The 27216-nt window shown below is 41.1% G+C and overlaps 1 protein-coding gene across 5 annotated transcripts in view; it reads left to right on the top strand.

Annotated features, from left to right (window-relative positions):
- LOC141103434 (uncharacterized oxidoreductase ZK1290.5-like) overlaps positions 1-27216 on the top strand; it is a 254666-nt gene that overhangs the window by 156063 nt on the left and 71387 nt on the right. For 3 of the 5 annotated variants that reach the window (XM_073593022.1, XM_073593027.1, XM_073593025.1), the window contains exons 6-7: positions 1086-1268; positions 12165-12224. In XM_073593022.1, coding sequence (XP_073449123.1) covers positions 1086-1268; positions 12165-12224 — 243 coding nt within the window. Of the gene's footprint in view, positions 1-1085; positions 1269-12164; positions 12225-19592; positions 19697-27216 lie in introns of all 5 variants that reach the window. The other 2 variants (XM_073593024.1, XM_073593023.1) reach the window with 1 other exon arrangement.

The raw sequence follows: 27216 nt of genomic DNA, 5'->3' as shown, positions 1-27216 counted from the left end.
AAAGAATATGTTGCAATAACATTTCATATTCCTGATATGTGTCTGCTGTATCACGTACTTGTATGAAAACGTATCCTGTTATCTTTGTGTTGTTTCCTTTGTGTGAAATACCTGGTGATCCTGCCAGTTCCTCTGTTTTCCTATTAAAAACTGATCACACTGACAGGCTGTGACCTCAGCCTACTTTCTTCCAATTATTAAACTTGTACTGACAGCTCTCCTCCCCCTGCACAGCCATTCACTGGGAAGATCAGTGTACTGCTGTTTCTCCCCCCCCCCCACAGCTCTCTGAGCTCTTTATGCAGCTGAGAGCAGAGGGCATGTGATCAATTATAAAAAGGGGGAAAATTTCTTTTTTATAACTATACACAAAATGTTTTGCCTTTCTTTCTATTTTAAACTAAATGGGTTGTTTACAAGGTGAGGTTTCACATCAACTTTAAAGACATGTCTTAACTATTTGTAATTTATAGCCCAGTTAGACTTTCCATTTGAATCCACTAAATACATTTCAGGTGAATCAATATAAAATGTGTGCAAAGTTAAGTTTCATTAGTAAACAGGCACAGTCTGCAAAGTAAGCAAAACCTATGCTCCTTTAGGATTGGAGAGCTGTAACCTCTTCATTTTCGATATGAGACTAGCATGCAAAAAAAAAAAAAAAAAAAAAAAAAAAGATTATTCGATATTCTCAACATGTGTATGACGCTTAAGTGGAGTGTCATACTTTTGTCATACTTATGTCAGACTTTTGAAGAGAGACCACTGCTTCCACATAGAGCACGGATCTTTCTCTGCAACATGCTGGTTGGGGACAAATTTTTACTACTTAGGCTATGACTGCATTCTGAAAAAACAGCTATAAGACTTTGAACTCCTTTTATTCTGATGCATCTGAAGTGTATTTAACAGACTTAAATTAAAAGTTCAATTGGGAACTAACAGTTTTTGTTCCTGTTTTCTGATTGACTATTATGCATTGTTTCTTATGTATCTGAACTCTGTGTTTGAATTGTTTGCAAACTATAAATTGCATGAGGGAGACCGAGTTAATATCTACTGACAACCTTCTGGGGTCTCAACAGGTAGAATATCATCCCTTCCAGAGGCCACAGGAGTTGGTGGATTATTGTAATGAAAATAACATTGTATTTGAAGGCTACTGTCCATTGGCCAAGGGACAAGCCTTGACACATCCAAGTATCTTGAAACTCGCAAAGTTGTATGAGAAAACGCCAGCTCAGATCTGTGTACGCTGGAGCATTCAGGTACAAATATAGCAAGACTTTATTATACCTGCTTTGAGCATATGTTTATTTGACAGCAATAGTTTGTTTTTCCCAACCTACCAGGGTTTGCTAACTCATCCTATTCATTATTGATAAACTGTATGAATTACACAAGTTCTGTTTCAACTGTTTATTCTAAATAACTAGAGAACTTTATTAAAGTATATATAAAACCCAAACTTACAGTATCTCACAAAAGTGAGTACACCCCTCACATTTTTGTAAATATTTTATTTTATCTTTTTCATATGACAACACTGAAGAAATGACACTTTGCTACAATGTAAAGTAGTGAGTGTTCAGCTTGTATAACAGTGTAAATTTGCTGTTCCCTCAAAATAACTCAACACACAGCCATTAATGTCTAAACCGCTGGCAACAAAAGTGAGTACAATGTACAAAAAAACCCCAAAGGGTTAACGCTGCGCTAGAGAACTAAGAATTATAAATAAAAAAAAAAATAAAAAGTGAAAATCCAAAATCAACAAAGCAGCCAGCATCAACGAGTCAGATACAAAAGCTCCAGTACATGTAATAAAGAAATGATGCAGCGCTATAATCGTACAAAATAAATTATGTGATAAATAATCCCACAAAGGAAAACTAAAGCAGTTACCAAAAATAAAAAACTTTGGCCAACCCCCAGATGACGTCCTATCGTGACAAAACGCGTAGGGCTGGGCCTGTGACGCTGACGTCACTACGTTTTCCTTGCCGAGACCGATGGGAAGCAAATGAACAGTGGGAAGCCTGTGGAGACGCTGGGACATTTTTAATCTTTTATCCACATTCTGTATTTGCTCTACTGACTGGATCTTCTTGTAAGTCTAAACTTTTAGAACTTTTATAAATAAATCCCCCTTTTTGAACGATTACACTATGGGAGCATTTCTTGTTTATATTTCCCGAGTATCACAGATCTAGCCATTACTACAGATGCCGCTATAGGTTCTTGGGACACCTTAATATTCCCTGTACCTGGTGAGACCACCTGGGTGGTCATCTGAGTCAGGAGCCTCATTACTCACTCGGGTGTGCTAAGCATTTGGGAGATTGGACCTATCTATACCACATTTTCTGGATTAGCATCTTTACTATGTTCATGGACTATTTATCCTTTTAAATTAAATCTTTGCACCGCTTGTGATGGGATTTTATATACATTTATTGTTTCATTATTTATGGTGTTAATTAGTGCTTGGATGTCATTTAGGGTTTATTTTAGTTGATTTCACTATTTATCACAATTTTTTGCGTTTTTTGTCATTATCTTTTTGTGGCATTTATTTATGATATGATGATTTCTTTATTATCACCATTTTAGCATGAATCAATTTATTTATGTAAAAAATATAATTCATTCTGGGTTTTTTATTTTTGGTAACTGCTTTAGTTTTCCTTTGTGGGATTATTTATATTATCACATATTTTATTTTGTACGATTATAGCGCTGCATCATTTCTTTATTAAAAGTGAGTACACCCCTAAGTGAAAATTTCCAAATTGGGCCTAATTATCCATTTTTCCTCCCCGGTGTCATGTGACACGTTAATGTTACAAGATCTCGGGTGTGAATGGGGAGCTGGTGTGGTAAATTTAGTGTTATCGCTCTCACTCTCTCATACTGGTCACTGGAAGTTCAACATGGCACCTCATGGCAAAGAACTCTATGAAGATCTGAAAAAAAGAATCGTTGCTCTACATAAAGATGGCCTAGGCTATAAGAAGACTGGCAAGACCCTGAAACTGAGCTGCAGCACGGTGGCCAAGACCATACAGCAGTTTAACAAGACAGGTTCCACTTAGAACAGGCCTCGCCATGGTCGACCAAAGAAGTTGAGTACATGTGCTCAGTGTCATATCCAAAGGTTGTCTTTGGGAAATAGACGTATGAGTGCTGCCAGCATTGCTGCAGAGGTTGAAGGGGTGGGGGGTCAGCCTGTCAGTGCTCAAACCATATGCCGCACACTGCATCAAATTGGTCTGCATGGCTGTCGTCCCAGAAGGAAGCCTCTTCTAAAGATGATGCACAAGAAAGCCCGCAAACAGTTTGCTGAAGACAAGCAGAGTAAGACATGGATTACTGGTACTGTGTCCTGTGGTTTGATGAGACCAAGGTAAATTTATTTGGTTTAGATGGTGTCAAGCGTGTGTGGGGACAACCAGGTAAGGAGTACAAAGACAAGTGTGTCTTGCCTACAGTCAATCATGGTGGTGGGAGTGTCATGGTCTTGGGCTGCATGAGTGCTGCCGGCACTGGGGAGCTACAGTTCATTGAGGGAACCATGAATTTCCACATGTACTGTGACATACTGAAGCAGAGCATGATCCCCTTGCTTCAGAGACTGGGCCACAGGGCAGTATTCTAATATGATAGCGACCCCAAACACACCTCCAGGACAACCATTGCCTTGCTAAAGAAGCTGATGGTAAAGGTGATGGACTGGCCTAGCATGCCTCCAGACCTAAACCCTATTGAGCATCTGTGGGGCATCCTAAAATGGAAGGTGGTGGAGCACAGGGTCTCTACCATCCACCAGCTATGTGATGTCGTCATGGAGGAGTGGAAGAGGATTCCTGTGGCAACCTGTGAAGCTTTGGGGAACTCCATGCCCAAGAGGGTTAAGGCAGTGCTGGAAATAATGGTGGCCACACAAAATATTGACACTTTGGGCTCAATTTGGACATTTTCACTTAGGGGTGTACTCACTTTTGTTGGCAGTGGTTTAGACATTAATGGCTGTATGTTATTTTGAGGGGACAGCAAATTTACACTGTTATACAAGCTGTACACTCACTACTTTACATTGTAGCAAAGTGTAATTTCTTCAGTGTTGTTACATGAAAAGATATAATAAAATATTTACAAAAATGTGAGGGGTCTACTCACTTTTTTGAGATACTGTATTTTCGATTTTGAATAGAGTAGGGGAGAGTAAAACCTCTGCCAATTTTTCCCATTTGTGTCTCATTACGGAGATTTGCCTTTTACTTCCTGTCCTGTATAGGAAGTGAGAGAATATCTTTCCGATGTGTGGGAAGTCCGCTCTTACAGAGTTGTCTTAGGAACAAGTGTTCCCATTGGAAGATTTCCTCCTGTAATCCTTCCCTGGTGGAAACTCTAAATTTAGAATTTACTTTCATTCCATTTGACATTGGTAATCAGGATACGTAGAGAGAGCCAATCTCCCTAACTTGGACACAGGCAGCAATAAACACTGGTCAGTGGTTCTATCCTTTTACTACTCTATTTAAATCTAAAGTAAAAAAAATGCTTTTAGTTATAATTTAAATATCTCAGTTAATTTAATTTTGTAAAATTTCCACCCCACCTCTCTACATCCTCCTCCCTAAAAGATTAATTGTATCCTCCTCTTAAGCCACTCACCTGTCCTTCTTGCCAGTATATACCAGGGATTCTCCTTAGCCACTTCCTGCTATTTGTGTGCTCAAAGCAGACGTCATACTGGATTACCAGCATAAACAGATACTAGGAGTTTCCGATGGGCATTTATCATTTCTGGTTTATCCCAGACCCAGCCATGTGATAGCTTCATAGTAATGCCCCGTACACACGATCGGACATTCCTACAACAAAATCCATGGATTTTTTCCGATGGATGTTGGCTCAAACTTGTTTTGCATACACACGGTCGCACAAAGTTGTCGGAATTTCTGATTGCCAAGAACGCGGTCACATACACCACGTATGATGAGACTATAAAAGGGCAGTTCAGAACCAAGCGCGGCACCCTTTGGGCTCCTTTTGCTAATCTTGTGTTAGTAAAAGTTTGGTGAGAGATGATTTGCGCTTTTTCAGACTCGTGGCTTTCAGATCGTTTTCTGCTGTTCAGTTTGTGCTTGTGGGTTTGTATCTGGTCTTCAGTGCGTGCAGCGAGTACAATTGACTTGTCATTGTGTTTGTGTTCGTTCGTTTCTGATTTTCAGGTCATTCTTCACAGGCCTTGCTGTTCTTCAGTGCGTTCTGTTACTTTGTTCTGAGCAGCCGACTGTTTTCTAGCCATGTTGCGTATACGTACTCCTCGTAGAGTTAGTGCTGTGAGGGGCTTGGTGTTGGGGTCCTTACCTTGACACAAGCCCAGTCCGTGAACAGGATGGGGAGGAGTTCATGGACCAAGAATTGGTTGCTCCAGCGTGACAAGTTCTGTCACATGCCTTTGCTCTGTGAGATCCGTGAGAATAATCTTGATGATTTCAGGAACTTTCTCAGGATGACGGACCCCGTATTTCACTGTTGGCTTTGCTGACCCCTATATCAGCAGGCAGGATACCTGCATGAGGCAAGCCATCACTCCGAAGCAGAGGCTAGTCGCCACCCTGGGGTACTTGGTGACGGGGAGAAGCCTGCAGGATCTTAAGTTCTCGACAGGCATCTCCCCCCAGGCTCTGGGGATCATTATCCCAGAGACCTGTTCTGCCATCATCCAGGTCCTGCAGAAGGAGTATATTAAGATAAGATTTTTATCCTTTAACATCACATTTTATTGTATAGAATGTTTGCTAATGTAATGTATTTCTTTCCTCATTCCCTAATTACCATGATTGTAATATGCTGTGAATGTCCCCTTTGTCCTCATGCATGCTGGATTTTTAGTAATTTTTTTTTGTCCTTCATACATACCCGTATTTATCTGCGTATAACACGCACAGGCGTATAACACGCACATTCATTTTAAGAGGGAAGTTTCAGGAAAAAACTTAAATTTTAAATAAGGAATAATAATCCACATTATTTAGGCATTCATCTCTCAATGAAGTGGAGAGGGTTACCTGTCCAAAACACCCCCCCCCCTCGTAAAATTCACAAAATGGCCCATGGGGGGGGGGGGGAATCTGATAGGTGGACCTTATACCTTTGTCTTTAAATACTCCTTAAAATAAATGTAATACTGATGTTGGCCAAGAATGTTTGTGTCTAATCTGCTTTCCATGTTTATGTGCAAAATGTTTAATTTTATTTTCGTGTTTGACTCCACAGTTTCCTTCCAACCCACAGGAATGGCAGACCGTGGCCTCCCACTTTGCCCAGCGGTGGGACTTTCCTAACTGCGGAGGGGCAATTGATGGGAAACACGTCCACATAGTCCCACCACCCAACTCGGGGTCATACTATTACAACTACAAGGGGTTCAATAGTATTGTGATGTCGGCAGTGGTGTCGGCTACTTATGAGTTCCTGTATGTGGATGTGGGGAAGAATGGCCGGATGTCAGATGGTGGAGTCATCGCCCAGACGGAGTTCTACAGGCGTCTCCAGAATGGCAGCTAGGACTTGCCACCTCCAGAAGACAATGCGGAAGGACTTCCATTCGTCTTCGTTGCGGATGAAGCATTTGCGCTGGGGGACCATCTTATGCGGCCATTCCCTATGAGGACCCTCACCCCAGACCAGAGGGTTTTTAATTACCGGCTGGCCAGAGCCAGAAGAGTGGTGGAGAACACGTTTGGAATAATGGCCAGCCAGTTCCGCCTATTTCTTATACCCATACATATGGCGGAGTATAAACTCAATCATCCTGGCGTGCTGTGTTCTCCACAACTTTTAAGGAGAAATTCTGTGAACTATGCTGGCTCAGTTGGGCCTGAATCCGGAATTCATGTAAATGAACCAACCCTGATGGCGCTTGAAGCTGGCCGTCCTGGATTGCCCCCCCTGAGTGCCCGCGAGGTCCGATTAAGATACATGGAATACTTTGCGGGTAGGGGGCCATCGATATGCCAGACATTGTCTGAGGCATTTTTTAAATAAACAAATTTTAACGACTAAAATATTTGCTGACATTTACTGCTTTTCTTTCTTTTAGCTGACCCTTACATAAATTTGGGGAATCCTGAAAATGGCGTGATTGGGTAACATTAGAAAGCATTGTTGTGTGTTATTTACTAAAGGCAAAGACACTTTGCACTACAAGTGCACTTGAGACTGCACTGAAACTGCACTTGTAGTGCAAAGTGGATTTGCCCTTAGGAACTAACCCCCATTGTCACAGAAACAACCAATTTTACCACAAAAATTTTTTACAAGCATTGAAAGAAGAATCCACACATTCTTGGTTAACAATCTTTTTTTTACCAGCACAATCACATGTGCATTTATCAAAGGTTTTTAAAACAAACAAATAGCTATGAGTAAGCGCTCCGCGGAGCGTGAAACGCATTAGCTGATTATCTGTACATTCTATCCATGGTGCTTTGTACATGATTTGTTCCTGATTTTACAATAAAGAAATTTCGTTGGATTATATTCTCCTGGTGTGCTGCTGTCCGGACTTTTTTCTTCCCTCACAACAATTTTTTGGGTCACATTAATAAAAGTAGAAATGTCCATTTAAGGTAAAACAGGCATGTTTAAAACCAACAAGAAATACACAAATCTGGAACTTACAAAGTTCAACTTTATTAGAAATTGAAGGCAATAGCAGACATGAGTATTTATAAATTGTGTTTGATATTGCGTTCAGATGGGGTGAAGTCACCCCTGGAAAAGCCAAATTTTGAAGATGCACACAAATTGCCGAATGTCAACATGTGCTAGCTACCATCATGGGGGATCAAGGAACGTGTTTTCTGGGTGCAACCCCTTCCTCTCAGCTACTTTATTATTGAGGAAGGGGTTGCACCCACAAAACGCAGACATTGATCTCCCGTGATGGCAGATAGCACATGTTGACACACTGTGTGCATCTTCAAAATTTGGCTTTTTGACACTGTAAAATAAGGTGCAACAATTTTTTGTGGAAAAAATGCAGACTACATTAGGGATTTCGAGGGGTTTTAAACTCTCCCTAAAACATCAATGATCTTCATTTTGTTTTTAACATCATTGATGTTTTTCTGGATGTTTTCCAAGTCCTTATTACACCCCATGATCTCCCCGATCAGGATCGGGCACTCTCACTGGTGAAATGTCCTTCATCCACAACATCACGATCACCTAAAAATATATAAAAAAAAAAAACACACCATGTATTATAAATATGCCGGCATCCATTTCTTACCTGAGCCTGTGGTCGCAGACACTCACCTGTTGTGGTGACAATTTCCACCACGTCTCCCTCCTCCTCCTGTTGACTTTGGGGGATTTCCACTTCCTCGTGAGGTGGGGGGTCTGTTGTCTCCTCTGATGAGTGGTGTCCTCCGAGTCTTTTCTCCCCTATGTAAAAAAAAATAGGTATACTTAGCACACAGATATTTTATGGCAGAAATAGGATTATGAAACATTGCTTGGAAGTGGGGTACAATTGTCTTTTTTGGCAGAGTTGCAAGATGAAGAAATATTTTTTTTCCTTTGTCAAGCTGGAATACTTACCTGTTTTGTACAAGCTTCACAGATGGAGACACCCCTATAGTATACACTGGAGCACCTGTGTGGACCCCTAATAAAAAGGGTGTTCTTGTGTCCCACACCAGTGCTCCAGTGTCCAGATGTGTAAACAGCTGCTGAGTCTCCTCTCCTTACACAGAATCTAGTTTGCATTTCATTCTAGTTACCAACCCATCTAGAAACCAAAATTATTTGACAAGAAGTAGGCTAGCAAAAATGTATTCAAATGCATATGTCCAAAACATTATGTTATCTATGCCGAATGAACAATGTTTCATACGAACGAATATTGTGCCCATTAACATGAAAGTTGCCATTTTTAAATGTACAACAGTTAAGAAAAACACATGGAGCAGCATGAACGTTCAAAAAGTAAAGAATAGGAACACAGGACAACTACTTACTTTTTTCCAGCACTCTCCTGATCCTTCTGTACTGCTCGTGCTCCCTTAATTTGAGGTCTGACCACCGCTTCCTGAGTTGACCCCAACATTCTTCTGCAGACTCTTGACTACTTTCGCCATGATCTTGGCCTTTCTGACATTGGGGTTGGAGTAAGGTCCATACTTCCCGTCATAGTCGGCCCTCTTCAGGATGTCCACCATCTCCAACATCTCCCCAAAGGACATATTTGAGGCCTTAAATCGTCTCCTCTGGGATCTGGACGTTTCTGGCTCCGGGCTTTCCTCCTCCTCGTTGCTGTAATTAGCAGGCACCTGCTGTGTCTCCGCCATGTGCTCTTCCCCCACTGTGCCAAAAGATAAGGGGCGGGGAATAGACTAGAAAGAACGTCAGGGGTGGGCGGAGTTTCACACATGCGCAGTGTATATAAAGCCTAACACGCGTGCGTAGTATGTACGATCTGTGAGCGGAGGAAGGATTATCAGAGGTGCCGATCGTGATAACAAAGGTAAGATTTCAAATTGGGCCTATACTGCTTCTAGATTGAGGCCTGTATTGTGACAAGATTAGGAGACTTTAGACTGACATTAGGGTTTGTCTTGTGTTGTGTCTTGCAGAGAAAATGGATATCTTGAAGGATCAGGAGTTTCTCAGCATAATCATAGATACGTTCAGGGAGCTGCCCTGTCTGTGGCAGGTAAACCACCCTGATTATAAGAACCAAACAAAGAGGAAGGCAGCGCTGGATCAATTGCTGGAAATTGTGAAGCCGGTGATTCCCTCAGCAGACATCACCTATTTGAAGATCCTAATTGGAGGCATGAGGAGCACTTATCTAAGGGAGTGCAAGAAGGTCCAGGATTCCCAGAGATCAGGAGCTGCAGATGACATTTATCTCCCCAGGCTGTGGTACTATGACAGGCTGCATTTTCTGTCAGGTCAGACTGAACCCAGGCCAGCACTCTCCACTCTTCCTACCATGATTCCTTCCCCCCCAGCTGAGGCTTCTGACGGCCAGCCTGGGCCTTCCAGGCAGCAACATGTGGAGGAGCCCAGCTTGAGCCAGGTATACCATTCTTCTAAAGATTTCTGGTTGTCAAATTAATGATGTTAAATATATGTTACTTTGGAGTACTAATTTATGATTGTGATTGATGAACCACAAACTAAAACGCTGTCCCTTTTTCATACACAGGAAAGTCTCAGCAGGGAGGAGGCCAGGCCAAGTAGGCTGCCCGATGCCCAGGTCCCTCCCCTCTGCCTTCAACGAAAAAGTGGCAGGAAGAGGAGTAACCTGGAGGAGACAGCAATTGGCCTATTTTGGAAGGCTGCTGAGGCCCTCAGAACACCCCACAGTGTGGAAGAGGATTTTGTTGCCATAACAGCCTGCAAAATGCTGCAAATGGAGGAGGGCCAACGCCTCTTATGTGAGTGTGTCATTTTAGAAGCTCTACAGAAGGGGTTGAGGGGCCAACTCACATGCGAAAGCCACATTTGTCAGCTCACCCATGGTCCTCCTCCTCCAGGTCCTATTCCTCCTCCTGCCACACCTCCAACACCAGAACCACAGCCGGGAAGGAAGCGTGTAAGGAAGACCAGAAAGTGATGGCCTGGGTTCAGTCTGGTCTGGCAAAAGATGCAGGCTCTTGTATGACCACAGCCTGGGAACATACATGTCATCTGCTGCTGTTCATGATCTCTTGGACTTCTGGACCAGATTGCACTCCCTTATATATGGACTCCTCAGGCCACCAATTTTGCAGTAAAATAATTGATGTGTGCCCTGGGGGCCAAAGGCTTCGCCAATTTCTGATGTTTATCCAGGGTTTCCTCCCTCTTTGTTTGGTTATGAGCCCTTAATAAAGGAATTTTTGTTTCAATTATACTCGCCTATGTGTGATTTCCTTATAAAAGGACAGTTTGTTTGTGAGGAGGCAGGGACATTTTAAAAATACATTGTGAAATTAACAAGAGACACCAACACCAAGCAACCTCCTTGAGATTAAATAATACTCAATAATAATGGTTGTTGTGGTAACTTGACACACAAAACACACCCAAAACTATTCTGGGGAAAAAAAACCCAAAAAAACCCAAAAGATCAGGCTTGAAACAAATACAAACAAACAAACAAAAAAACAATTTTTGAGTCACATGTGACAAATCAAAATATATTGATGAAATCACAAAAAATAATAAAGAAAGAAGTTTGTGAGAAGTCTGTGTGAATATGAGCAGCAAAACAACTTCATTCTTCTCGCATTATAAAGAAGAACAGAGTGCGCTGCATTAAACAATTTCAAACATTGCACCGTGACGAAAATGCTATATCCATTCCGAACGCTAATTTTACCAGACCGAGCAGTTCCGTCTCGGAATTTATTCTGAGCATGCGTGGCACTTTGTGCGTTGGAATTGTCCACACACGGTCGGAATTGATGCGATCGGATTTTGTTGTCGGAAAATTTTATAGCCTGCTCTCAAACTTTGTATGTCGGAAAATCCGATGGAAAAAGTCAGATGGAGCCCACAGACGGTCGGAATTTCCGACAACAAGCTCCGATCGCACATTTTCGGTCGGAAAATCCGATCGTGTGTACAGGGCATAAGAGTGACCCAGAACCAGACCCCAGACCCAGCCATGTCCTTTCCTCATAGTAAGAGTGATCTTACAGTTTCAAGCTCTTAAATGTATCTGTAGATAAAACTTGTATTCTGTCCTGATAATATTAACTAAGAGAAGCGGATAGGGAAAATATCCCCAACTGAGAGCAAAGAAACCTTGCAAGTGTTCTGACTATTCTCTAGTCTATCCAAAACGTAACAAAACTGGTTATAAATACACTTCATTATTTATCAACACATTCATGGAAACTGTTCCTAATACATAGGAATCTAGTTTATGTTCTATGAACCTTGCAAAGGTTCTGACTGTTCTCTAGTCTATTGAAAACTTAAAAAAAGGTTATAGATACATTTTAATACTAATCAAGTAAATGCCAATACATTCATAGAAACTGTTCATAATACATAGTAATCTAGTCTGTGTTCTACTGTCAGTAAGTTACTTGACAGTACAGGAAGTCTATTGCAATTTAGCAGTAACAAGTATTTTTTTCTGATCCCAGAATGGCATTGTCACTATCCCCAAATCTACGAAAGAAAGCCGAATTCATGAGAACTGCCAGGTGAGACCCTCTATCTGGTCATTGTAGTTAAAATAAGTGTGAAAGAGTTAAGCAGTTGGTGGGAACTTATCAATGTTCATTGTAGACCACGACTCATACTTTGACTTCTGCAACTTGTATCAACAAAAAACACAGGAAATTGTAAGATTAAAGAATTTACAGTATGTAATGAAAGGAAACATCTGATTTATTATTCAGGTGTTTTTGTAAATAAAGCTGGTCATACACTAATTGAATTTCATCCGGTTCCTGATCAACTGGTCTAAGCTTGAGCAATAGGTGGCCCTGTTGTCACCCTACCACCCAGCTTCATTCTACCAGAAAATTGAAAGAGTCAAGCAGATGATTGTTGGCTGAGCAGTTACTCCAGCCATATAAATACAACGTATTGTGCTTAGGTCAAACAGGCATTTTGGGGCTTTATCCCCGTATAAATGTTCCAGCCGATAATTACTGGTCACACGAGCAGTACTTCGGCATATGTCTCAGGAAAGGTATCACTGACTCCAAAGATGCAATGCAAATGAATAAAAGACTCTCGATAGTGTAAAACCTTCTAATGGATCCTTTATTAAAAATGAATACTACTCACATTTTGTAAAAGATTAATGTGCATGTCTCAAAGAAAAAACAATCCCAGCAAGGAAAATGACGTCCGCTTCCACTTCCGGGTGACGCAATTGACGTGACCAAGCCACTCAGCCGAGTGTCTTTTATTTATTTGCATTCCATCTTTGGAGCCGGTGATACCTTCCCTGAGACGTATGCCGAGGTATTGCTCGTGTGACTGGTCATTATCGGCTGGAACATTTATACAGGGATAAAGTCCCCAAATGCCTATTTGACCAACCTGTCCTCAGGGGGTCCAGGTGCTCTGGTAAGAGTCCATCTCATCTGGGTTTTGGTGTGTGCCCTTTATGGTGATTGGAAGGAATTCACCCATCTTTGCTTGGCTTTTTGGATCACTCATTATCCAACCTCAATTACAAGGGACTTTTTCTTTCTTTGGACAATTTGCACTATGAATGAAATCTATTATCATAAATATTATTATGCATTTTCACTGAATATGGTTGAAACAGCAACAGGTTGTATTTATATTGTTGTTTGGTGAAAAATATCTCACTGGTGTGTTTGCAGCTTCTTTTCAATGAGGTATAACACAAGCACAATCTTTTTGGTACATTCCTTTAGCCAATCAGCTGCAATCACTGTTTAGCAGCATCCACTGTATTCTGATAGGATACAATAGCCTCAGCAGGAGATACATCTATCTGTGCTCTTAGCAAGCTGAACTAAAGAAATCTACTAGTGTATAGCCAGCTTAGAGGAGAAGTATGGGTTTATTTTTAAAAAAATCCATATTTACCTAGCCTGGAGCGGCTTTATCTCGTCAGCTGATAGCAGGCAATAGCAAGCCATTAGCTGACTCTGGTTCACAGGAGAACCAAAGTAAATGTATTCCCACAAAAGAAGTATGGCCAAAAAACTTTTTCCATACTCCTAGTTTAGGACCTTTATGGCTCATTGTACAAAGGTAAAAGAATGGGAGCCTGGTGGTTATTTTTTTGTTTGTGGTCATAACGTGAAGCTAGCAAAAATTACTTGCAAATTCACTGTTTTGTGTTCTCTGCACTATATAACAACAATTGTTTAGCAACTATTTTAAATATATGTAAACTCTCACAAATAACTTATTTTATTTGTTCACTTTTAGTCTATTTAATATATCATTGAAAGTGTTTTATTATATCTCTTTGATATGTGCAAAAGAACACTTGTTGATCCTACCAGAAATCGAGTGAGCTTGCAAATTCCTGTACACCATACCTCTGCTGCACAAGTTAGCAATGTTATCATAGGACTCCGTTCTGTCTGTAGGCTGTAGAGATGAAGAGAATGGGATATGTTTTGTAGTCTTAAAGAGTAACTCCAGTAAATAGCAAAAACATAGAAAAATACAATTGAGACTTAAGTCATATTGTAATTGAATGTTATTAAAAATGACCTTTCCTTTTTGATCTGCAGCTCTGTAAAATGCAGTTTAATATGGCTACCTGGAGGTGTTCTGTACACAGAATGTCACCCAGAAACATAATTTCCTGCTTGTGTGATTGGCTCACTAATTTTCCCAGAAGTCTACACTAAGATACAAGTCAGAATTCAGGCATCCCTTGCAACAAAAATGTAATTTTTGGTGAGATACTCCCCACAGGAAATCACGTCTAAAGGGATGCAGACCCAGCAATTTTCCTCATTATAGCCCTGCAAGTGCAGCAGTTGATTGATAATTATGAAACCATTTCCATTAGATTAACTTTCCACATGGACACAGACAAACACACAGTGATTTCTTCAGAATAACAAAAGGTAGGAATCTGCAACTGAGTTTGTTAAAATCCCTGTAATGTACATAGATCACCCAGAGGGGAATGTTTTTTTTCTCAACAAAAGTGTAGTTACTCTTTAACTCACTTCCTGTCCTTGAGTGACAGCACTACTCCCCCATAGATATAGTACAGTGGGTGAGCGCTGTCACTCTAGGACTCTGTTTAGGGCAAATTTCACAATGTAAGTTAATATCTAAATTATTGATCTTGTTGTTTGCAAATATGCTTTCAAATGTGGCTTTATCAAGTAGAGAAGGCTGTTAATATTCTTAGTTTTAGCTGATACTATGAAGAATGCACTTCAGTGTTTTTGTTCACGGCTTTGATGGAAGACGAGAGAAAAGTCAAAGGTAGAAGTTTTGCAACCACAGACACTATGGGGTTGTGTACTAAAGGCAAATAGAATGTTTACCTTGCAAGGGAAGTTGCACTTTGCAAAGGAATTTTCCCCAGAGCTCGGGAATACCCAATCACCAACAAGGAGAATTAAAAAGCTGAACTTTTGCTGGCTCATTGGATGATGCAGGCCAGCAAAGCTTCACCTCATTCACTAAGCTCTGTGGAAAATTCCCCTGCAAAGTGCAATGTCCCATGCCTTTAGTAAGTCAACTGCTCTGGGGTGTGCAACCACCACATTTTACAGAAAATGTGGCTTCATTTGGATTAAACTTATTCACTGCCACCGGCGTAAGCCTTTCGACAGCAGCACATGCTCCCGACTGCTACAGTAACTGGAAATGCTTGTAGATCTGAAAAGCCAACTGTTGACTTTCAGATGGAAGTAGACTGTTGTAAATCCACCTGATTGCTTCCATGGCCCCTGAGAAGTGTCATCCATCATTTCCAGTTTCTGCTGTCACTTTCCCCAGCTGCTGTGACTAGGTAAGAAGCTAATGAGGCATGATCTGTGCTCCATTAGCTTTAAGGGAGGACAGTGGTAACATCAGGGGTCTAAAGGATCTCTGATATCTCAATAAAGAGAACCTGTCATTACAGTGTTCTAATACATATTGGTCTCCTAAGTGATAACAATAAATTTTATTGCACCTACAAACATAAACATGTGTACATATGAAAACGACAATTGCATTGAACGTTATATATTGATGCGAGCGCCAGAGTGGGCACAATAATTCTAAGGCCAATATTACGTAAACCAGGGGTAGGCAACCTGGGGCCCTCCAGCTGTTACAGAATTACAAGTCCCATCAAGCCTCTGGGAGTAATTGTAACTGCCAGCCTTGCAATGCCTCATGGGAAATGTAGTTCCACAACAGCTGGAGGGCCCCAGGTTGCCTACCCCTGAACTAAACTGATGGCCTGTAAGGGCTTTAAAAGCATTTTCTATGGACAATTTTGTCTACCGTTGTTTGTTGGCTTATCATGGGTGCGCACAATTTTAAAGCTTGACATGTTGTCAAGCCTCTAGCAGCAAAAGGATTAAAAATAATGTCTCTAAAAAACTGCCAAATGACCAATATTATGAAAGTCTAAACAAACGTGCATCTGTATATGGTTGGCTAAACCCTCCAATGCTTTGCTGAGACTGAGGACTAAAATCTAACATTGCAATGACATACCAAAACAACTTAAAGAATTGTAGGACATCTTTCCTAGCAGAGGACCTTCTACCCACCGCCCCTCATGACATTATTTTACAGGCCTTGTTCATAAAGCAGACAAATAACAAACCTGTCATTACAAGATAAGATTGACATAGCTAAGACTCTGTATATATGTCTCCAATGTGGTCATTATCAAACAGCTGCTTTTTACAGTTCTCCTAATCATAACAGGAAAAATACACAGATTTTGTCATCTCCTCCCGTGGCCTAAAACAACAGTGAGACAGAATCAGTTTCACAAAATGTTAGCTTATATTGTTATGTTGTTTTCACTCATAAATGAGCCCATATAAAAGTTGATTTACAATCATTCCACGATTAGATTTGTTTTAAATTCATGCCTAATCATTGTTACATGCAAGCCTGTGGAACATGTTATATCACAGAACTAGAACTGTCCCTTGTATTTGTCAAATTTTAAGTGTAGGATTTCTGTGCAGTAAGAGCTATGTCATTGCTCCTTTTTTAAATAATCAAATGGTTTCATAATTTACCAGGAACATCAAATCAATCAAAATTTACCTAAGGATACTAAACAGATGTAGGATAACAATGTGTCCACCTAGAGGTCTTTCTTTATATGATGTACAGCATCATATATTGCCTATTTTGTAACATGTGAGTATGTATGTGTTCTGACCCAGATTGCTGTATGTATAACATTGAAAAATATTGGGCCATTTGTCAGAAATGCCAGTTTCAACCTATAAAGCCTGTTTGTGAGGTTGTTACCTTATGTGATTTCATGCAAGTCTTTAATAAGTGTCTGTCCTTTCCATACTGTCCATTAAATGTTATGAAAGCATATCTAAACCAGGGACATGCAGTCAGGGGAGGCAGGTGAGGCAGTGCCATGAACATAAAAAAAAAAACAGTCGGTCGTAAACCCCAAATGTGGGTGGTATGTAGCCGAAGTCCTACGCCACCACTGGTCATAATTTGGGGCTTCTGCCGCCTAAGGTTTCGGAGATACGGGGCTCCTTGCGCAGCCTGGCAGAAGCTACATACAGAGAGGCCAGGTTAAATACAAGCTGGCATACACTGCAGTAGACTGAGAGGATGAGTTCACAGTGCCACTCCTCACTTCTTGTCAAAGGCACTGAGCTCAGTGGACAGCTTAGAGCCTTAGACCAATGATAAAGTACCATTGGCCCCAGCTGTCCAATAAAAATGCTGCAGTGGAGGCTCTCCTCTCACTGCAGTGTCATAGAAGGGGGCATGTGTCTAAAAGACACATGCTCCCTTCCAGCCCAGCCCTCTTAACTAAAAGGAAAAAACATGGGTTTATGGGTATAAGATTTACCCATAATCCCAAGTTTTTCTCACACAGTTAAGAGGGAGAATGAAAATCTGCTGCTGCTGGAAAGGTACTGTTTTAATCAAGCTAAATCATATATTATTATGCTATATGTTATAACATAATAATTTATTATTTATCTATTTATGTGCTTTTTTGAGGGGAAAAAACTGTTTCACAAATAAAAAAAATAAAAAAAACACTAAAGTTAGCCTGATTTTTTTTGTAGAATGTGAAAGATGATGTTACGCCGAGTAAATAGATAGCTAACATATCACACTTTAAAAATTGCGCACACTTGTGGAATGGCACCAAACTTCAGTACTTAAAAATCTCCATAGGTGATGCTTTAAAAATGTTTACAGGTTACATGTTTATAATTACAGAGGAGGTCTAGTGCTAGAACTATTGCTCTCATTTTAACGTTCACGGTGTATGTAACCTGTGTGTATCTGGCTATGATACTAGCCAGTTCCTCACCAGCCACTGGCCTCACTGCACGTCCTTGATCTAAACCCCTAAAATAGTGTAATACATGTTTGTACATTGCATATTGTCACAATATATGTTATATAGGATATCTAAAATCTCCCCCCAAAATAATGTAATGCAGCCTGCTAGTCCTTAGATGTGGTGGCTGCCTTATTTTCTTCTAAATGCTAAGTTTTTTTTTTTTTTTTTTTTTTAACAAATAGTAAATGTCCATATCTTTGCAGGAAAAAATTTGCATTTATTATTTTTTTTCAGAGGTGTCTGCAGAGCATTGCACCCACAATTAATGGATCATCGCGGGGGTGCAATGTCAGGCTTCTGCAGACACATCCTCAAGATTTGTGCCTGTAAATCTGTATGAGCTTTAATTACAAAGCTGGAGGAGGTATGAATGAACTACAAGGGTACTCATCAGTGCCCTTGCAGTTGATTGAGAACTACAGGCCATCTGCAGTGGTGGCAGACAGGGCTTGTGGTTTCTTTGTTTAACAGATTCCTGGGGAGGGGGGGGGATGAGCAGAAGCTGGAGCATGTTACACCCTAAATGTGGGCCTAAATGCTCCAAAAGGTGAACTTGGCCTTCACTCTTTCCAGAATTTGCCAGAATGTAAGGTACATGAGGAGAGAAGGTATACATACTGTAGATACACTGCAGCGAGTGAATGTTGTCACCCTAGGACAAGTGTGTAACTAGCTGGATCACCAGATGAAAAAAGAAAAACCTAATTCAGCCACCACGTCTAAGGATTGGCAAGCTGCAATATAATGTATTTTGATTTTTGGGTTTAGATATGCTTTAAGAGGAACTTCAGTCAAAAAAACAAGGTAACCTTAGTGTGGCTGCAGGCTACATGTAAAGTATTTTCTTTTTCTCTGTAGCCAATAATTTGTTCAATCAGCAGCCCCATATATGACTTCTTTAGCCTGAAAGAATGAATAAAATTGCTATCTATTTGCACTATCCTACCTTCTGACCCATGCCTTCATTCAACGTGTTGCCTAAAAACCATGTCCTTAAAACATTTGAGTTCATTTTTTTTTTTTTGCATATTCGTACTCATTATTATGTTCACAGTTGACTTGAGTTCTTCTTAGCTGCACCCCTTTATTGCACTGCCACATTTTCGCTGGTTGTACTACAAAGAAAAGTTGGTTTTGCTTGCTAAATACCATTTCCAACACACTACTAAAACCAGGGCTTTTAAAGTTTGTGCGTTACTAAGTAACAAAAATACATATTGACCTCCCATGGGGCTCATATATCAAGCTATCATAGAATGAAAATAGCACAGAAGGGGTGGGAAAATCAGATTAGATGTCTGTGATAAATATATAAAGCTCTCCCAGACACATTCTTCTTGGATAACTCTTTACTCATTCTTTTTTTCTTATAAAACTCCTAATTTATTGGAATATCCACTATAGAAACTTTTTAAAATCAAGTGTTGTCCTGAATATATTTAATATATGAGCCCCACTGTGTGTATATGTGTGTTCTAGCCTATAGTGTATATATCCTTTGTTTCTGTCCAACTCACACATAAACCTACCTGCATCCCCTTAGGTGTTTGGTTTCACACTAGCAGATGAGGATATGCTCTCCCTAAACTCCTTGCATGATGGGCGGCACGTGACCTGGGATCCTTCCAATCTGTAGTAGCCTCACAGGTTTGGACAATTTACTAATGACACTTATTCTCTATTACTGTAACCTTGTAATTGCCAGGACAGATCCAGTGTATGAGTCTACACTTTGCCAAACACTTTGGCAGACATATGTTATGGTGAATGCCAAAGGTTAACATGGCCTCACATTCCACTATCCTTAGATGAGTTATGGCCTGTTAATTCACTTTAGCATATTTTCTTGAAACTAGGACAAATATTAAGTTAGACAAATTTATTAGAATTTGTATGAAAAAAAATATTCTTATCAATGTCTATCTCTGTGAAAGCTTGGTCTGAAATACGGGAATCAGTCAAATCCTGTGAGCAGAGACCAGGGGAGGATTGGGTGGACATACACAGAGCCTGGCTTGGGAGCGAGCATGCTGCTTGGTTTGGGGGCAGACACAGAAGAGAAGTAGCCAAGATTGCCAGCGGGGGACCCCAGAAGAGGAGGTTCAGGCGCCGCAGGTGAGTATAGCATGTTTACTATTTTGCTAAAAAGAAAAAAAAATTGCCTTTACAAATGCTTTCAGTGAATTAGATAACACTGGACTGACTTTAATCATCCAATTATGTGCATACAGAAAACCTTGTTTTTTTTTTGTTTTTGTTTTTTGCTTGTATATAATTGGATATTGTTTGCAAAGGGAATTTTCACTTAGTTTTACATTTTTCACTAAAGACAGTGAAAATGTACTTTGCAAAGTGAACATACTGTACAGTACTTTAGTAGATGAATCCCAATGTGTATGTTCATATGTCTTAATCTTTTTCAGAGAAGCTGTATTTAGAAAGTGGGAACAGAATTACAACTTGAAAAAATGATGTAATTATCTGCTTCACTATTGTTATAGTTACTTCTTAAATGATAGGAGTTGAGTGACTATGCAAATAATGAAAGCTATGTTAATGAATATGTAATATCTCCATTAACTTCACATGGAAATGTGGATCTGTCAAACTTTTGTTTAAAGGTCATTATATTCAGGGATGCCAACTGTCCCTGAATAAGTTCCTTCCTGCCGTTTACACTTGCCACATGATATGGTGATGTAATTGGTAACAATTTACTTCCCCCAGGGATTCCTTTGTATTAGAGATCTATGTATCAAAGTTTTAATTCTAGGATCGTAAGTCCCCAACTGTTTTATAAAAGCACTCATAATGAGACAGTTTTGTGAGTTCGGACCTAACCCAAATACCGGGGTATTTTTTGTGTATGCTGTGCCACTAAGGAAAGGTGAACATTATTGCTTAATTGGCTGATTTTTAAAGTGCCAGTTAACCTTTTAGAGCATTATATTGGAAAGTAACAAATATGGCACAGTAAATAGTACTAATACAATTTGTATTACAATATAATTATAATTCAATATGGATACACAAACACTCTGTTACAATAGAAAAGAAAAATATATCAAAAATCTAATTGCAGATGAGATTTTTTTCCAGCCACCCATGTCACTTGAATTTTTATGTAATAATTCAAAATTGATCAAAAAGATAATCCGTCAACTATAAATACCAGATTTGAAAACTTGAATCAGTCATTGTATCGGGTTATCATGTTAATATGTGTTAGGCCAGCATTGTGTGTATTAAGGATTTGCTTAAAGTTTATATGTAGACAAATAAATGTATCCAGTACATCTCTCCAATACATTAGAGATTTTCCCATTTTTGTCTTTTTGAAATCTGTAAGTACAGAAAACTACTCCTTGATCGTACCAGAAATCCAGTGAGTTCCTAATTTTCTATAGTAAGCTCACACTTTTACATTGAAGCCTTAAACAATGTTACCAGCCATGCTCAGTTCTCCTCTACGTTATAGAGTTGTGGGGATGTGGAAGCATTCTGTGGTGTTTCTGAACATTTGTTCTGTCTGAGGGTGATAATGATCCTCCACCACAGACACAGTGCAGTGAGTGAACATTGTCACTCTACAAAAAGAAGTACAGTCAGGACCATTAGATTAAAATAAAGGGAAATAAACCTAAAAAAAAAAGAAAATGAATTATAACTGGTAATATATTATTATATGGTATAACTATGCATATACCATACTTGGCTGATGCTCATGAAGATGGAATTCATTGATGTAGACACTGCTACTCCAGTGATCTCCACTTGCTTCAAGCCCCCACTCCAAACGGCTGCCTGTTGCGTTCTAAGCACAGGAGCCATTTAGAGGATGCTTTGCATTTTCCTGAATGAATGCAAACCATTCTCCGATTGGACAAGGTGAAGAGTGTGATGTCACCCCCCACCTCTCCAACAAAGAAGGAGCATATGTCCAGTATAAGAAGTATGTTATGTATTAGGTTTCACCATTGAGTCAAGGGGCTACCATCTCACAAAATGAAGTGATAGTGCAGTAATACTGTATATCCAGTGTCTCCAGGTATTGTAGAATTGATCATGGTGATCATGCAGATTATCTGTTAACTCTTCTATGCTTTTTAGTTATTGCATCGCATCTACTTACTCCCCCCGGAGGGGGGTATAGAAGATTTTCAATGTCTGGGTATAACGGCCCTGGCAGCAATCAAGACAGAGCAAAAGGGTGCTTTTTCTTGGCAGTTGCTATTTTGCCAGTGAAAATAGAAGGAAGTGTGATGTGTGCTTTGAGTAGAGAGGAGCCAAACTGCCCCGGGTTTGGTTTGAGCAGAGTTCAAAGCAAACATCGAAGAGGTTCAGATACGGACGCAGAACCCCAGAGCAGTGATTTCTTTTTTTAAAGCACTGACATTTACAAAGGAAAAAAGAGTTTTACAATGACGGCAGATGACATCTCCCTCCTGTCTCCTTTTTTTTTTTTTTTAAAGAAAAAGACACACAGACCCCCAAGGTTCCCCAAATACATAGCAGACTCCTGATGATTTTTTATGCATTGTGGTGAATCTTTTGAGGGGTCTGTTTTTTTTTTTTGTTTTTTTTTAAAGAAGCCAGGAATTAAAGTGATTGTAAGGGTTTGGTTTTTTTTTTTGTTTTTTTTAAAATAATAAACATGTCATACTTACCTCCACTGTGCAGCTCGTTTTGCACAGAGTGGCCCTGAAACTGCTCTTCTGGGGTCCCCTGGCAGCTATCGCGGCTCCTCACCACATCAGATAACCCCCTAGGAGAAGAGCTCTCCCGGAGGATTACCTTGCGGGCGCGCTCCCGAGTCCAGCATTTGGCGTCCATAGCCGCCGAATGCAGGACTCAGCCCCGCCCCCGGCGCCCACGTCATTGGATTTGATTGACAGCAACGGGAGCCAATGGCTGTGCTGCTATCAATCTATCCAATCAAGAACCCCGGGCAGAGAGACAGCATGTCCATTGGGTCAAGTTCCAGGCTCAGGTAAGTAAAACGGGAGGGCTGGGGGGCCAGTCACTGCCAGGTGTTTTTTCACCTTAATGCATAGGATGCATTAAGGTGAAAAAACACGTAGGTTTACAACCCCTTTAAGTTTTATTTGCCAACAAATTAAACTGTTTTTTTTTTTTTTCTTTGTAAATGTAGTTTTTGCTGTAGCGCATCCTACAGCAAGAATGAAACAAATTGTAGAGAGTCCCTACCAAAATGCATAACAGAGCATTTGAGTCTGGTATGGATTTTAAGATGGATGGTTCCTTAGCAATCACTGACAGCAGAAAGCTGTCACGTTTGTCCATGATGAATGCCCTAAACATTCGGTGTTTGGACAAACATCCAAACTGACTTTCAGACTGAACACTGAGCTTATCCCTGTAAGTTGTGATTGTCAGGTGGTCTGATACATCAAATAGAGTAGTCTAGAAAGAAGTAAGTTGAAGGTGTGCCCACCAAATGTGTAACATGGTTCCTGATGGAGAGCTACATTTGCAGCATATGTCAGGGGTTTGAGAAAAAGTGGAGTGCAGCCAATGTGGGTAACGCTACCAACTAGTGAAGATTTTAAAGTTCCTTTCTTGTCCACGGCTAGCCATGGAGAGCTTATGAGTCAGAACAAAAACTTAGAGACTCATTATCCAAGAGGCTGCACCCCAGTTCCCCTTCTAATTCAGATATGTAATAGGGGTGACCTGGACTTGTGTAGAATATAGGGTTGCCACCTTTGCTTCAAGCCAAACCCAAACACTTAAGTGACGTGGGGAAACATTTTTTTTAGCATACATAACAAATGAAAGCAGAATGTAGTACAAATAGATGTAAAACAGGAGGTCTGGTCATTAAAAATTTCTTCCAGCCAAGGTCCGAATTGCTCTCTCATCAGAGCTCCCCCTTAAATTAGGCATCCTCATCAGAGTGCCCCCTTAAATCAGGTGTCTTTATCAGTGTGCCCCCTTAAATCAGGTGTCCTCATTAGAGTGCCCCCTTAAATCAGGTTTCTTCATTAGAGTGCCCCCTTAAATCAGGTGTCCTCATTAGAGTGCCCCCTTAAATCAGGTGCCCTCATCAGAGTGCTGCCTTAAATCAGATGTCCTCATCAGAGTAACCCCTTACATCAGGTGTCCTTATCGGAGTCCCCCCCTTACATCAGGTGTCCCCATCAGAGACCCCCCTTACATCAGGTGTCCCTATCAGAGTCCCCCCTTACATCAGGTGTCCCCATCAGAGTCCTCACCCCTTACATCAGGTGTCCCCATCAGAGTCCCCCCCTTACATCAGGTGTCCCCATCAGAGACCCCCCTTACATCAAGTGTCCCCATCAGAGTCCTCCCCCTTACATCAGGTGTCCCCATCAGAGTCCTCCCCCTTACATCAGGTGCCCCCATCAGAGTCCCCCCCTTACATCAGGTGTCCCTATCAGAGTCCCCCCCTTACATCAGGTGTCCCCATCAGAGTCCTCACCCCTTACATAAGGTGTCACCATCAGAGTCCCCCCCTTACATCAGGTGTCCCCATCAGAGTCCCCCTTATATCAGCGCCCCCTTGTAAGTTTGCACCTTACCAGTGGGAGAGACACTGGAGCCACTGCAAGCAAGAGAGTGCATGAGAGGGAGCCAAAGTTAAGGGGCGGAGCTGAGAGGTGGAGCGGCTGCGGCACTAGGGCTAGGAAGATCCCATGTGTGCACATTGGCAAAAGTGTCATTGGTTGCTAAAATACCAGAGGTCCTAGCAACCAATGACTGCAAAGCAAATCATTCAGCTTAAGGGGGGAGGGGCACGCCTGGCAGGGAGAAGTCAGAGAGACACACGCAGAATAGTCAAGCGCAGCTGACAGCAATCTTATTCCTCACTGGGTTTGAGTGTCTGAGTTACCGCACTGGCTCCATGATCCACAGTAACAGGACAGATTTACCTGATGGGACTGGAGGTATGTTGTGTCTGGGAGTCAGGTGGACAGAAACCCAGGCACATGTTGCAAAACTTGGACTGTCCAGGGCAATCCCGTACGGATGGCAACCATAGTAGGATAGCAAAAGTGTGTAAAGCAGGGAAACTGGATGGTCTCTCCCTATGCTACCAAAACATTTTTAAAGGTACTATAGCTCTATATAGGGAGCCTTTGCAATGTGGAGAGTGGTGGAAATCTCTGGTTTGAAAATAAGTGAGCCAGTGACTTGGGAAATGGGCAGATCCTCTCAAAAGAGGCGGCACAGATACTTTCTTGTTCGAGCTGTATGTATCAGAGAGAGGATAGAGGAGGTCAATTTAAGTAGCCTGGGGCAGTACTGACCCCTAATGGGGGTCATAGGGCCAACTTAAAATGACAGTTTATACATCTTAAGCAGTGAGTCCCATACTTTCAATAAAGGAGCTAGGCAAACAGGAAAGGATTTGTGAGGAAGACGAGACAAAGGGTGTAACCATGGTAAAGATACAGGAAGGCTAGAAGATAAAGATGCTCCAAGTTGGACCCCTGCATTATGAAAAGCATTGAATATTGCATCAATTAGCTGAGTTAAAAGTGACGTCTTATTTTAAGCTCCACATGAGATAGACACATCCCACCTTCTAGTTTATATTTGATAAGAATGGTATAGTGTAGGCAAGCTGAGGCGTTAGCCCAGATCTAACAGGAAAGGGAGGTGCAATGTGAGTGAAAGAAGGATTTTGTGATCTCTATAGGCACAAATTTGGAACACATATGGAAGGGTGGGAGCACATCCATTTTATATAGAGCCATCCTACTGAATCAGGTATAGTTAAGTTTAGACCAGCTCTGTAGTTCCTTTTTTGATCAGATCATTTTTATTGTAATTTTAGAAATTAAGCATCTTTAAACCTTCAAATCAAAACGACTCAGGCAGGTTCCCATACATTGTATCCATTAGAGTACAGTACACCCCTGGTAGTGCCGGTTCACACTAGACGCGGCACGACTTGCAGGTCGCCTCGGTGAGGCGACCTGCACACGACTGCCGGGGCGACTTGCAAGACGACTTCTGTATAGAAGTCTATGCAAGTCGCCCCCAAAGTAGTACAGGAACCTTTTTCTAAGTCGGAGCGACTTGCGTCGCTCCTATTAGAACGGTTCCGTAGCCTGACAAGTCGCCCCTGTGTGAACCGGCCCGTAGTCAGTATAAGCAAAACAAATATAACTGTTGAAACCATGTAGCATATATGCATGCAGTATAGAACCTGCATACATTGCCAAAATCAATTTGCCACATAAACAATTTACAATGTACTGTATATTGTAATGTTTTGACTCAGACGTACCATACTATTTTACAAGGAAAGTGAGCATTAAACCAATTGGTTGGGCCAGGGCATTTTCCACATCCCCGACTGTAGCCAAGGCATGCCATCCAGTTCTCCCCACACTCATAAGGTTGGGGTCAGACTCAGGGTGGCCTACCGCATATCCCATATCTTCTGAAATTTCGTGGGGCAATTTCTGTGTTGAAAAATCAGTTTCTCCTATGTAGAAGGAATAATTGGGTAATTCTGTGTGTGGGAGACAAAGAAGCCCGTTATAGCACAGACACATCTGTGTCCCACAGATCCTCAGAGATAGGGCCCAAGTCTCCCTCTCATTTTTCTTTAGCTGGCACTCTAATGCCCCGTACACACGATCGGACATTCCGACAACAAAATTGTCTTGCATACACACAGTCACACAAATCTTGTCGGAAATTCCGAATGTAAAGAACACGGTGACGTACAACACGTACGACGAGCCGAGAAAAATTAAGTTCAATAGCCAGTGTGGCTCTTCTGCTTGATTCCGAGCATGCGTGGAACTTTGTGCGTCGGAATTGTGTACACACGATCGGAATTTACGACAACGGATTTTGTTGTCGGAAAATTTGAGATCCAGATCTCAAATTTTTTGTGACGGAAATTCCGATGGAAAATGTCCGATGGAGCCTACACACGGTCGGAATTTACGACAACAAGCTCCCATCGAACATTTTCCGTCGGAAAATTTCGACCGTGTGTATAGGGCATAACAGTTCCCTGGAATTTATCTTGAGGTATGCCATAAAGGGAGGAAATAAGTCCCCTCCTGGAGCCACTGCCCATCAATAAACTACTGATAGATAATTTATGAAATTGCCTTATTATGAATACGTGATTGTGTCTGGATAGCATGCCTTATCTGGAA

The sequence above is a fragment of the Aquarana catesbeiana genome, linkage group LG07, assembly GCF_042186555.1.
Source record: "Aquarana catesbeiana isolate 2022-GZ linkage group LG07, ASM4218655v1, whole genome shotgun sequence".
Taxonomy (NCBI): domain Eukaryota; kingdom Metazoa; phylum Chordata; class Amphibia; order Anura; family Ranidae; genus Aquarana; species Aquarana catesbeiana.
Note: the sequence above shows the minus strand (reverse complement) of the source record. Positions and strands in the feature narration are given on the sequence as shown.